Below are 14,772 nucleotides of genomic sequence, written 5' to 3' on the forward strand. Positions count from 1 at the left end.
TAACCCTTGTGTTGTCTTGTGTTGCCTTCAGCAGGCAAAAAACAATTCCAAAATAAGAAGAAACAAACAGGGAATCCCAAAAAACAAAGAAAGTACAAAAACCAGGGAAATACAGGAAGCACAGAAACTGACACGGGGAAAGCACACAAACATACACAAAACGATCTGACAAGAAGTAATGACAGGGACATCGTTAGGCCTATTTTAGGGGGGCTGAAGCTACCCCAAAATGTTCCTAAGCCCCCCTAAATAATAATAAGAACAACAATAATTTATCCTCATTGATATTTAGACGCAACAAATATATATATATATATATATATAGCTACAAAAAAAATCAGAAGTTAGACAGAAGTACAGAGTCGTTGTCCTATCAAGATGATGCACCGCACCATCTCGTTGCATTGGTGTGAACTGGCAGCTTTCAGAGCGTTGTGAGTAACTGGGGGATTCTTCTCGTCTCGTCACTACTCTTTGGTCTGAACTTGCTATGCACCCTCCCCCCCACACATACACACGTTAATAGTGAAAGGAAGATTGATTACACGTAGTGATACAGAGTGAAATTGTAAGTTGTTTTTAATGACCTGCTTACCCTTATCTACGTTTTCTTGAGGTAAAGGAAAGGGGATATTTTGGTTTTCTATGAAAACTATAGTCTAGCTAGAGTGAACAAGGGAAATACAAGAAATGGTTAACTTAGCAAGCTAATCACAACTATTTATTCATTGCCACTATCTCTATAGTAGGCATATTCTAAAACAATATCAATCCCCATAGAATGTTGTTACTGAAAATTAAAAGTCAAAGTGTCCCTGCTAATGCTATTGTACCGTTGTATCCTTCAATTCATTGAGCAGATGGATATCTGAAGATATGTTATAGCAGAGAGAAAGAGAAGCAGGAGATTGGCAGAGCAGTTGATTCTGATTGAGGTCCGTAGTGGTCTATAGGTCTAAGGATTGTTTGGTTTTCTTCTAACAATAAGCATTTGTTGGCAGGTCTAGGTACTATGCATAGCCTAAACTAAATTATTTCATTATATTTATTGTATATACTAGCTATATTCTAACCAATTTAACTTTCTTCATTCATTGGCTGTGATAAATTAAATAAATATGTAGATGTTGCTTAAATGTAGGCTAGGCTAAAGATACACATGTGAAAATAAAATGAAAGCAATCCTACATACAGTACATTTGTCACAGAAATAATTAGCAACTGGCAAGGCATGCATGCTAGAGCCAAAAACTGAGATTTTGGTTTAGCAAAGTAACGGGCTGGATGTCGAAATACAAACACTTGTTATACTAAACGTTCCGGCAGAGACTGGAAGAGACGCCAAGGTATATGTGGAGCTTTAGAGAAGCTGGATGAGGATCAATGAAAGGCAAGTGGAGAAGAGTGACAATCAGGGAACTGCTCACAGTTTTCCAGTGCAATGAGGGATCATAACCAACTTTTCAGGTGTGCTCGCTGCAAGTTCCACTTTCCAATAAAGAGGATTAGATGATCTGGATAAACTGTTGTTCCCTGTCAGACTTTTTTTTTCGTAATATCAGTGTAAAGAAATCTCAGCAACTATTTGGTGAGTGCAATGTCAATGTGACAGTGCTACAATGCTAATATCAAAATTGTAATAAACTGTAATTTTCCTCTAATCTGAAGTCTAATCAAGACTAATCATGGAGGTCTATAAAGTTCATTCACCAGAAACGATCCGGATCTTATGTTTTTTTAAAGAATTTGAAGGTCTTTTGTCTCCTTAGTAAATATGAAAGTAACACTGTGTCTACATCCTTCACGTGCTATAAAAAAAAAAGCATGGCCCTTTCAGATCAATTTTGTAGGAAATTTGCCAGCATTATTTAATGCATCAATAGCAAATTAGCCAGTATGCTATTCAAATAATCATAAATGGACCTTCATGTCTGTTCCATGGTTGTTGGCAGAAACATTCACAAAAGAACTGGATAATTGGGTTGTAAAATACCAAGATGTGGATAACTGAACATATTTAACACCCATTGTTTCAATCTAATAATAGCTCACACCAGGAATATCTTTGAGCAATAAATTCACATTACTGGACTCTGTCAGCAGTGAGAAAAGGCACTGGAGGAGAACAGACTCATCCATGACTGCCTGGTCAAGCACAAAACACTTCTTTGTTATTTCAGTGAGGTGCCATTCTCAATTGACTGAACGGATTGTTCAGCCACTTTTCTGTGAAGCAGCAGTCAAGTATAAATTTGTGATAGATGTGTAATACATCGGTGGATTATTGCTTTGTGCATTGTCATGCCATGTCTCTTTAACAGCCCCTTGACTTTAGTGTTATATCTTAATACATTAGTCGCAATTGATCTACCTTATTTAATTACCGTATTGGTCCAAATATAAGACAACCCTGATTACAAGACGACCCCCCCCTTTTCAAGAATTTGTTTTGGAAAAATACTTTATAAAAGCCAAATATTGCTTTGATAAAGAAAATTGAAAAGAAATTAGAAAATAATTCTAATAAAAACACATTGACCAAAACAAGGTAGGCTTTTGTTTTTAACATCTTTTAAATAAAATATTTTCAATATCTTTTTAGATGAAAGTGTCACATTTAAATTAATGGTAAATATTTCCAAGGCCTTCAGCTGAATGACTCTCTTGGTAATGGGAATCCCGTCATTACGTTTTTCTGTCACGTAACCACACACTCTCCTGTCAATCTCTTGGACGCGGCCGCTTTGAGGACCACGGTATGTTCTCTGGCTGTTTGCATTTTTAGATGGTGTAACAACTCCATGACAACACCACGCTGTACTTCCTTTCTACTTCCTTTCTACTTCCGACTTCCAGGTTTTTTTGTAGCTGGATATATCATTTGTTTTGTCTATGTATGAATGTGGATAATGTTAGTTATATTGAGATGCTTGCTACAGTTACACTTCTAGTGATGAATCGGCAAAAACACGTTTTATTTCTCTGAGTCGCTGGGCTATCTCTCTCTTCAGTCACTCTCTATCTCTCTCCACCATAAAACCTTACCATGCTCGTTGAGGCTCCGTATAAAATTCTGCTTTTTCGACCAGCTGTTTGTAACATTAAAATAAAATGAATTGTGGATCATTTTATTTCTATAGTTTATAGCTGACTTCTCTATTAGCTGTTGAGTTAAGATGACCCCACTTTTTCAGACTTTTTTCTAGGAAAAAAAACCATACCAATATGGTATCTCAGAGTGGCACGTTTCTTAATGTCTTCTTTTTCTCTCCCTTTCAAAAAGCACTGCTGATTCCCCCTCATGACTGTATGCGGGGCCAGCTCAGGGCTGTTTGATGGCCACAACCCAACATTCTTCATCCAATCACTGCAGTAGGCTGGCTAAACTGTGCATTACATTGTGATGCAAAAGCTCAGTTTACCTATGGGTTAACTAAAAGAGGGAACTGTAAATGAGGGCATTCATTGATTTCACAGACATGATTTCATAGACAAATGGCCATTGATTTGAATTGCGTAGATGTGTGAAATCTGTGAAATTGTTTATTTCTGTTGTCATTTTCAGCTGTAACTGTAACATTTAAAGATATACAGTATATACCGTGTCTTAAATTGCACACTTCTGTACTTGCACTTGCTATTTTCAGTGCATAGTTTGTTCAAAGCAACATGTCACCGCCGGTCAGACTGACTGCTAGTTTGGGTGGTGTCATTTTCTTTAGTCTGTGGCCCAGCAGATAAATTAGCTCTCCAAGCTAACATTAGTCAAAGTGTTGACATATGAAAGCATCAAACATGCATTTTAGATGAAGGAGATGAGAGTATATCCAGTTCTTCCTTGTCCCTGTTTGCTCAGCGCCGTAAAATTGTATGAACGGGACAGGAGGTTTTGACCATGTAGTTATTTTAAACAAACATTGTTTTGATTGTTCGATTAATTGATATCTTTTATATTGAACATGTAAATTAAAAAAAAGACCTCTATTTACACATGCAAAAAGGAGTAGGAAGAAGTAAAACTTATGTACTTATGTACTCCTACCCCTTTATACCTTTTCTATCATATTAAATGAATTAGCTACAGTTAATAAGTATGTAATCAATGAAACTATATATTCAGAAGTTCTATTCACATTCATATATTTACCCATACACAACAATAATTATACACCTACTATAAATTGTTCAATATAAGCCCAAGTTATTAATTGCACTGTGTTTCTCTGTACCTCTGCAATATAATTTCTTTGAACATCTTTTTGAATTGGAATATGTTTAGACAATGCTTTAATTCATTATTTAGTTTATTCCACAATTTAGTGCCACTGACAGATAAACAGAAACTTTTCCTTGTGGTTCGAAAACTGGGAGTCTTAAAATTTGACTTTCCCCTAAGTCGTAGCCCCCCTCTCTTTCAGAAAATGTTTTCTGTATGTTGCCAGGCAATAAATTGTCAGTGGTCATTGTATCATACAGTATTTAAGTGTATAGTATAGTACAGCCATGTTAGATTTGTGAATTCTTATTATACTTATAGGGACAGTGGTGCTAAAATGCTCACAAAAGTGATGCCAACACACGGATGTTAAGCAGGTATAATGTTTGGTCCATGTTCACCGTCTTAATTTAGTTTGGTAGCATGCTAACACTTGCTAATCATCACTAAACAAAGTGAAGTGATCAATAACACTATGTTCATTTTGTCTGTGAACATTCCACTTGACCCTAAGATGATATTGCTGCACCTGTATCCAACTAATTTAAATCTAAAACCCCAAACAATATAAATGTATTGATTTTGCTATACTAAAAAAGGACTATAGCTCCTATCTGGAAAAAAATAGAGGCACCTACAATTTGTTTGGATCAAGAATATAGCACACAATGTATGTCCATGGAACGATTAACGTATATATTAAAAAAACGAATTGGGGTTGTATAAGAAAATCTGGAAGCCATTTGACTTACAGTATTTATAAATAAGAAAAGGGGACATAGGGTAAATGTGGGACAGGATACCTAAGATTCAAATAAGTGGTAAACCCCAGAAGGAAAAAGGGCTGAGGCATGTCTTCATGGTGATAGCTAAGGTGCAATTCTTATTTGTTTTTGTATTCATGTATATTGTTACTTTGCTAGAGGTGCCATTGTTCTGTGCATGTGATACTGTCATATAGTTTGCTTTTTGTTTTTTGGCTCTTGTAACATGGCAGATCTTGGAAGAGTGATTTTGTTATGGCCTGGGACAGGGGCAGAGATGGAAAGAGTAAAATTATTCTGCTTAAGTAAAAGTACTATTACATGGTTATGGATGTCACTTTTACTTAAGTACAAGTAAAGGTAAAAAGTAGCTCATTTAAAATGTACAGCTTAATATCCATAATAAAGCTGTTGCCTTTCCAGCCCAAGTGGTCGCTCAAATACGGTCAGGGGTTAACTTAATTTCCTTTGAGTTTAACTTCAACAAATTTTAATGGGGTTTCGCATTTAGCTTGGTCTGCACCACTGGTGTCTGACTTGTCCGTCTCCATCCTTCTTGTAATTTTAGCGTTAGTGAAGACAAACTGGTGCTGCCCGTCTTGTCCATCATTCACTGCAGTAGTTTCAGGGGCGCAAGTTTTTCCTTGCATTTTTTATTTAGCCTTCTTTTTTTTACTCAGTAACAGATGTGATTTAAAATGTAGCAAAGTAGAATCTTTCTAACAAAACATACTTAAGTAAAAGTACAGATTAAAAAAACTACTTAAAAAAGTAGAAGTACACAAAAAAACTACAGTTATGCGAAAGATTTATAAAAATATACTCAAATGTTGAAAAGTCAATAAAAACATTGTTAAAAACAACTCTTTCTACAAATATTTTCTGAAATGTCAATTTAAATATTGAATGGTGGAAATCCTTTCCGGAACCGGAGACGTTCAATAAGTGGCCGCTCACTGAGCTCTATTAAACAAGTGTTATAATGTCGGATTTTCATGTTAAACGTGGCCAAAACTAAATTTCAAATAATGAGGTAAAACATATTTAGAAAAATTCCTGTGAGCTAAAACGTTTCAACAGTTTTTTCTACTCTCGGCTATATGTTATGCAACTCTAAGCTGGACTTCTATGATTGGTTATCTGCTCCAGGCAGGAACTACTGTAGTGTTTTTTTTAAGCTACTGCTGTGTTAACATTGTCGCATGTAGCTACATGCTACGGCAGTAAACAATGTCATCTTTGCTGCCAGTGTGGTTAAATTCTCCTCAATTCCTGATTATAGTATTTGGTTTAAAATTCTTATCTATCTAGAAAGTGCTGCTTATATTCCATTAGTGTCCACTGCTAACTATAGTAGCTACATGCTAACAGCAGTAAAAGTTGTCATCTTCGCTGCCAATTTGTTAAATTCTCCCTAATTTTGGGTCGCGTTACTGCTGAAACATGTCCAATTGGGTAGTGTTTGTTTCAGAAGCCTTTTACTGCGATTTTCGACGGTAGAACGTGTTGCTTTGTTCCATAATCTAACGTAAGCCTACTGCTTAATATTAGCTGCATGCTAACGTCACATAGCTGTAACTAATCCTTGGTGGCCAATGTTGGTAATTTCTCCCCAATTTCAGGTCACTTTACTGCTGGGACATGTCCGTTGGTTTAACATTTGGTTTAGAAGCCTTTATTGGTGATTTTTCATGGTACAAAGTCCTGCTATACACTCTGTTGCAGTCATGGATGTATTAAGACAACTGGATACAGTGTTCGGCGGGAAGCCCCGTACATTCCAATGAGAGTGCTCAAAAGCGCATAGAGCAAACATGGAGCTTTGCTCTTCCGCATTGTTGGCCCATGACGTCACGATGGACGTTACACTAGCAACAGCCATGATAGCTTCCGCTGTCCGCTAACATGGTGGCTTTTAGAAATGGCGCTCTTTCTGGGGGCTTGGTTGCAGTAGCTCCAGCTGATACTAGTGAAACAACAGCATAGGCTGCGGAGCAGAGTTCAGATTCCAGAAAACACTCTGGCCACTCAGAACAGACTGGGCTTTGTCAGGAGCAGGGATTAAAGAGACAGTAGTTTCTACAGAGCGTCTCATACAGAGGGTGAATACAGGTGCAGCAGCCATGGGCAGTATGAGAAAATAAAGTGTTTATTGAACATTAAAGCATGTAAACATGTTCTAGTACAAATACAAAATACAAGTATTAACCTGAAAATGTTATATAATAGTTGCCCTTTAAATGAATAGGGCCATTTTGATGTTTTACTGATCATATATTGGAAAAGCACAGAATGACATACTGTACTGTAGATTAGCGAAGGCTTTTCATTAACACGGTTCTGTCGTTCTCTTTTCCCAGGGGCAGTTTCAGAAATTGGGTGGGGTCATAAGAGACAAAGAGAAGGTTACCGACATCAAGCCTGGCTCTGTTGTGACAGTGTCAACTTCTGCTGGTGTTTATCGAGCCAAGAGTGTGGTGATCACCGCTGGTCCCTGGGCTAACAGACTGCTTGCCCAAACTGGCTTACAGTTGCCACTCAAGGTATTCAAACGCTTGGTGTCCCACATGCAATAATGTTCTTATAGCTTTGTATATGGGTCAATGACAAATAAGGGTTGGCAAGATGAGAAAAAAAACAACTTTGAAAAGCATCCTTGAGTTTCGTTAAAATGTATATTCTGTGTTATTGTAAATTTTATTTAATTTGAAATATGATTTGCACCATTTTTTTTTTACAAAAGGTAGGGCCAAATGGACCTAAAACGTCAAGTGGTAGAACTACAAAAGAATGGTAAATATTTAGTATTTCATCCACTACATTGTTTGTGTGCACTCATACAAATTTAACTCCTTTTTCAAAATTTCACCCGAAAATAGATTTTATTAGGATTTCTTCTAAATTTAAATTATATTTGTTATAAAAAAAAAAAAAAAAAATATATATATATATATATATATATATATATATATATATATATATATATATATATATATATATATATATATATATATATATATACACAGTACAGGCCAAAAGTTTGGACACACCTTCTCATTCAATGCGTTTCCTTTTTATTTTCATGACTATTTACATTGTAGTTTCTCACTGAAGGCATCAAAACTATGAATGAACACATATGGAATTATGTACTTAACAAAAAAGTGTGAAATAACTGAAAACATGTCTTATATTTTAGATTCTTCAAAGTAGCCACCCTTTGCTTTTTTTATTAATAAGGGAAATAATTCCACTAATTAACCCTGACAAGGCACACCTGTGAAGTGAAAACCATTTCAGGTGACTACCTCATGAAGCTCATTGAGAGAACACAAAGGGTTTGCAGAGTTATCAAAAAAAAGGGGAACGCATTGAATGAGGTGTGTCCAAACTTTTGGCCTGTACTGTATATATATATATATATATATATATATATATATATATATATATATATATATATATATATATATATATATATATTGTACTCAGGCATAATTAAAGAATATTAGGATTCAAGAGGTTAACATATATGTATGATACCTAGAGCTGCATTGATTAGTCAACTAATCAATTAGTCGCCAACTATTTTGATAATTGATTTATTGTTAAATTGATTGTTCATGCAGAAAATGTTGTTTTTTTGTGTTTTATATATTTAACTGTATATCTTTGGGTTTTGGACTGATAAAACAAAACATTTTTCACTATTTTCTAGGCAGATTTATTGATTACACAAAAACACACACACACACACACACAATTCCACAAAAACACACATTTACTAGACATGTGGTAAACCCGCCCGTGATGAAGTGAAGTTCTGCTGCAAATGTTTAATGAAAGTAAAAAGAGAGGCATTATCAGTGTGCTGGATAGTTTAAGAAATAATAATGCATTATATTTTATTAGTGATATTTTGTGAGTAGAATATGAATCTGCCACATTCTCTGTCAGATAAATGTAGTAGTACAATGTTTTCCTCTGAAAGTAGTATACAGTTAGTTGCATATTAAGTGCTTTGTGGTCCCACTGTACATTATTTCGGAGTACAGTGGTTCTGGAGAAAGCTTCAAGCAGTAATACAGGAGGCCAAGCAATCTACCATTACTCTGTACTAGTTCAGTGAATGCACAAAAAACACAAAGATGGCGGCTTATTGCTTTATTAGACTCTGTATGTTATCAACTGTCCATCCCTAATCCAGTTTCACTCTCTTTTCACCACTGGGATCTTGCCCTGCCTACCTTTTTAAATGCCCACCTGAACCTGGCACAGAAACAAAAGCATTACTCTTCCATATTTAAACAGCTCAGAGGCCTTAGTCAGCAAGGCAGTCTTTTCCATCTTGCAATGTGCCACACAGCCTGAAAAGAGAAGGTGATGGGAAAACAAGCAGACAGCTGTTAGAGTGGCGAATTGGAGTTTCATATTGGAATTGCATGATTCAGGCTAGCAGCAGGCTGGGGGGCCTGGGGAATGGCATGCCTGAGTGAGCTGGTAGAAAAGCACAAGCTCTGAGCTCGCTGAGTTACCGGAGCACTTCTGTCTGAATTTTTATAGGCCCTGGGAATGAGTGCACGGACGGTTAGTTCATTACATTGAAAACTCCTGAACAATGTGTCCTTATTATTGCCACCCTCAGATGGACGTCATTTGTACAACCATGTGTACATTTCATTAAATCCCAATTCTCCCTTCACCACTGCAGAGCTGCTTTTGTAATTGCACTTCTATTAGACAGAAAAAAAGACCAGAGGAGGATGTATGGAGTTAGAATCATGCCAAAACCTCACACACACACACACACACACACACACACAAAACGTGTTTTACTCACGCCCAACGATTCACAAACAAACTCAGTGTGGTTTGCAAATACAAAACATCATTCACAAACTAATTCATTTTGTTCTGCAAATAAGAAACCTACCTATCAAACAAATACAGTATGTTTTACACATACAAAAACGTATTTCTTCAATGACAAAAAATATCCTGCAAGTACAAACTAAAATCTTTCAATTACAAAAAAAAAATCTTTCAAGTACAAAAAAAAATCCTTCAAGTACAAAAAAAATCCTACAAGTACAAAACAAATTCTACAAGTACAAAAAACTGTCACGTGACTTTTGGCACTAACTTTCCGCCTTGCTGATCCACACACCAATGCCCTCAGATCCACACACAAATGCAGGTAACTGAAGAAATCCAGCATGTTGATCTTGCTTTGTAGTAGCCTACAGGCTGCCGATCTCACAGAATTCTGCAAAATGAACACGGCCCCTTAACTCAAAAACTGTGGCAGTTTCACAGATTCGCCGAAAATTCTGCATGTATGTTTGTTCAAAACCACATGGAGGATCTTTGATGCTGGACATGCTGTGTTTCCTGCCTTGTGTGCGTTATTGCTCTATAAACCACACACCCAAACACGTAACTGTATACAGCTTTGCTATTATTGGTATTTTTAGCCCAATAACCGCTGTTTTAATCAACATTTATTCACCAGATCTTATCATGGTTTAATTGTATTTCTTTTAATGTTATTATTTCGGTCTATTTCGGCCAGGGAAGCTGCTTTGTTGTTTTGATATCTTTTAAACTATAATACTACATCTAGCAACATATATGTAGATATTATCATAGTCATGCATTTCTTTACTTTAATAATATTATTTTGGTCTTATTACTGGTGAAATATTACTGTAGGCTGTAAGACAGAACACGATATGATCAGAGTTGGGCGCATGCAAAGCCGATTTCCCACAATGCAATGCCGGCATTCATTTCAGAGAATCAGACAACGATCAGAGGGTCTTTAACGCCAGCATCGCTTCAATATACATATATATAATCAGTGGTTTTGTCATCAGCAACAACACGTTGCTCAATTTTGTTCCAGTAAGTTATGCACCATAATAACGTTTAAAACAATCCGCGTGTATATATCTATGGTCCTGGTAGGCTTAAATTGACTTAACAGCGCCACCTGCTGTTGTGGAGTGCGAATTACAGGACATTTGTTAGAAAATTTACCTGTGTGTATTTATTTGTGTGTGGATCAACAAGGTGGAAAGTTAGTGCCAAAAGTCACATGACAGTTTTTTGTATTTGTAGAATTTGTTTTGTACTTGAAGGATTTTTTTTTGTACTTGAAAGATTTTTTTTTGTACTTGAAAGATTTTAGTTTGTACTTGCAGGATATTTTTTGTCATTGAAGAAATACATTTTTGTATGTGTAAAACATACTGTATTTGTTTGATAGGTAGGTTTCTTATTTGCAGAACAAAATGCATTAGTTTGTGAATGATGTTTTGTATTTGCAAACCACACTGAGTTTGTTTGTAAATCGTTGGGCGTGAGTAAAACACGTTTTGTGTGTGTGTGAGGTTTTGGCATGATTCTAACTCCATAAGGATGGAGTAGGTGTTATGGAGGTTTATATTTTAAGCTTTAACCAGCAAGTTGTGCCAGTGTGTATTCATTCAGGTTTAGTATGGGGATTGTTAATTTTTATTGATACCATTTTCGAGAATGCTTAACGGTCTGAATCCTTATCGATTCCATTATTGATACTTTTCTATTTGGTGGAAAGACGAGACGACAAATTCCTTATCTTAACAGAACTATTATTGCTTTTATGTCGCTGTTTTTGTTTTAATGAGCTGATTAAGCGGCCCACATAGCGGTTCTCTCAGTAGCCAGTCTGACTATGTTTTGAATGGTTTGCGGTGGGGAGGCTAGTCTTTACCTATGTTCTTTACGCACACATTGCTCATAAATCATTCTTCCAGTTCACGCACGTATCTATTTGTAGACATAACGTTAAGTGATCCACTAGTCGCGATAGCCGTATTGTTAAGCTTGGACCTCATTGATTTTGGGGTTTTGAGAAATTTGAATAGAACCAGGTATCGAGACCCATCCTTAATCATATCTGAGGTAACACACACTCAACAACTACAACTACCAGGATTGCCATGATATTTTGTATGAACATTCAAATACCTCAGAGGACAATTCCTAGGGACTGCCTGATCTCCCCTCAGCATAACTAGCAGGCTGAAAACTCCACTTGAACAACACTCTTGCCAATGATGGCTAAATTGTCAGATGTTTATCAAATTGTACTCAGGCCATCAATCAAACAGGTTTAATTTTTTCATCATTTAACACAAACGTAGACATTGATGATTACATCCATAACAATATTTCCCTAATGTGTGTCGAGCTAAACTTTTTTCAATTAGGAGAGTAAAATCTGTGTTTTTTTTAGCAGATTGCATATAGTACTTGCTGGCTGTGTTAATTAAACTTCAAATATGACTTCAGGTGAGTAGAGACCGCATTTACATAGTCAAAGGGTCCTTTTTTTGTGTCCTTTTAGTACAGTGATTAGAGTGCATAATAAGCTAGACAAGACAGTAGTTTGTGAATTCCAAGTTCCACAAGGATCCGTGCTGGGACCAATTATATTCACCTTATATATCCTTCCTCTAGGCAATATTATTAGGAAACACTCCATAAACGTTTATTGTTATGCAGATGATACCCAATTATATGTATCATCTAGCCAGAAGAAACCAATCGGTTAGTTAAACCTTAAGCATGCATTAAGGACATAAAATCGCAGATCAATTTCAATTTCCTATTGTTAAACTCAGACAAAACTGAAGTTATTGTGTTGGGCCCTAAACATCTCTGAAGCTCATTATCTAAAGATATAGCTGCTCTGGATGGCATTGCACTGGCCTCCAGCACTACTGTCAGAAATCTCTGAATTATTTTTGATCAGGATATATCCTTTAACGCCCACATAAAACAAACTTTAAGAACCACTTTTTTTCACCTGCGTAACATTGTATTATGCATATCCTGTCTTAAAACGATGCAGAAAAACTAGTCCATGCTTTTGTTACTTCGAAGTTGGACTATTGTAATTCCTTACTATCAGGTTGCTCAAAAAAGTCCCTTAAGACTCTCCAGCTGATCCAGAATGCTGCAGCGCTTGTACTGACAAGAACTAAGAAAAGAAATCATATTTCTCCTGTATTAGCTTCTCTGCATTGGCTTCCTGTAAAATCCAGGAGATAGCCACTTGAGAGCTTTATTTTTCATTTAATACCAGATATGTAAGGCTATAAGTCAAGTTGTCTTGAAATGGTTTTGTTTAATGCTGACTTTTCATATTCCAATGAGGTACAGTGCTCTCCATAATGTGCCATATACAGTAAATTCTGAATATGCACTGTATGTACAGTTAGGGGAAAAACTATTTGATCCCCTGCTGATTTTGTACGTTTGCCCACTGACAAAGAAATTATCAGTCTATAATTTTAATGGTAGGTTCATTTGAACAGTGAGAGACAGAATAACAACAAAAAAAATCAAAACGCATGTCAAACATGTTATATATTGATTTGGATTTTAATGAGGGAAGTAAGTATTTGACCCCCCAAAACATGACTTAGTACTCGGTGGCAAAACCCTTGTTGGCAATCACAGAGGTCAGACGTTTCTTGTAGTTGGCCACCAGGTTTGCACACATCTCAGTGGGGATTTTGTCCCACTCCTCTTTGCAGATGTTCTCCAAGTCATTAAGGTTTTGAGGCTGACGTTTGGCATCTCGAACCTTCAGCTCCCTCCACAGATTTTCTATGGGTCTGGAGACTGGCTAGGCCACTCCAGGACCTTAATGTTGCTTCTTCTTGAGCCACTCCTTTGTTGCCTTGGCTGTGTGTTTTAGGTCATTGTCATGCTGGAATACCCATCCATGACCCATTTTCAATGCCCTTGCTGAGGAGAGGAGGTTCTCATCCTAGATTTGACGGTACATGGAACGTTGCATTTGATGCAGTGAAGCATAATGTTTCCACCTCCATGTTTGACGGTGGGGATGGTGTTCTTGGGGTCATAGGCAGCATTCCTCCTCCAAACAAGGCGAGTTGAGTTGATGCCAAAGAGCTCGATTTTGGTCTCATCTGACCACAACACTTTTACCCAGTTGTCTGAATCATTCACATGTTCATTGGCAAACTTCAGATGGGCTTATACATGTGCTTTTTTTGAGCCGGGGAACCTTGCTGGCGTAGTGTGTTTCCAATTATTTTCTTGGTGACTATGGTCCCAGCTGCCTTGAGATAATTGACAAGATCCTCCCGTGTAGTTCTGGGCTGATTCCTCACCGTTCTCATGATAATTGCAACTCCACGAGGTGAGATCTTGCATGGAGCCCCAGACTGAGGGAGATTGACAGTTCTTTTGTGTTTCTTCCATCTGTGAATAATCACACCAACTGTTGTCACCTTCTCACCAAGCCGCTTGGCAATGGTCTTGTAGCCCGTTCCAGCCTTGTGTAGGTCTACAATCTTTTCCCTGATGTCCTTGGACAGCTCTTTGGTATTGGTCATGATGGTGAGTTTGGACTCTGATTGATTGATTGCTTCTGTAGACAGGCGGCTTTTATACAGGTAACAAGCTGAGATTAGGAGCACTCCCTTTATGTATTAGTATGCTCCTAATCTCAGCTCGTTACTGGTAGAAAAAACAACTGGGAGACAGAAATCTTTCTGATTGACAGGGGTCAAATACTTACTCTCATTAAAATGCAAATCAATTCATTACGTGTTTGACATGCGTTTATATATTTTTTTTTTGTTATTCTTTCTCTCACTATTTAAATGAACCTACCATTAAAATTATAGACTGATAATTTCTTTGTCAGTGGCCAAACGTACAAAATCAGCAGGGGATCAAATACTTTTTTCCCCTCACTGTATTTATGTATGTCTG

General features: G+C 36.9%; 1 protein-coding gene across 1 annotated transcript in view; it reads left to right on the forward strand.

Moving 5' to 3' along the window:
- pipox (pipecolic acid oxidase) overlaps positions 1-14,772 on the forward strand; it is a 90,186-nt gene that overhangs the window by 40,689 nt on the left and 34,725 nt on the right. The window contains exon 4 of the mRNA XM_028574502.1: positions 7,341-7,523. Within this exon, the coding sequence (XP_028430303.1) occupies positions 7,341-7,523 (183 nt within the window). The remainder of the gene's footprint in view (positions 1-7,340; positions 7,524-14,772) is intronic.

Source organism: Perca flavescens, chromosome 3, assembly GCF_004354835.1.
Source record: "Perca flavescens isolate YP-PL-M2 chromosome 3, PFLA_1.0, whole genome shotgun sequence".
NCBI lineage: Eukaryota > Metazoa > Chordata > Actinopteri > Perciformes > Percidae > Perca > Perca flavescens.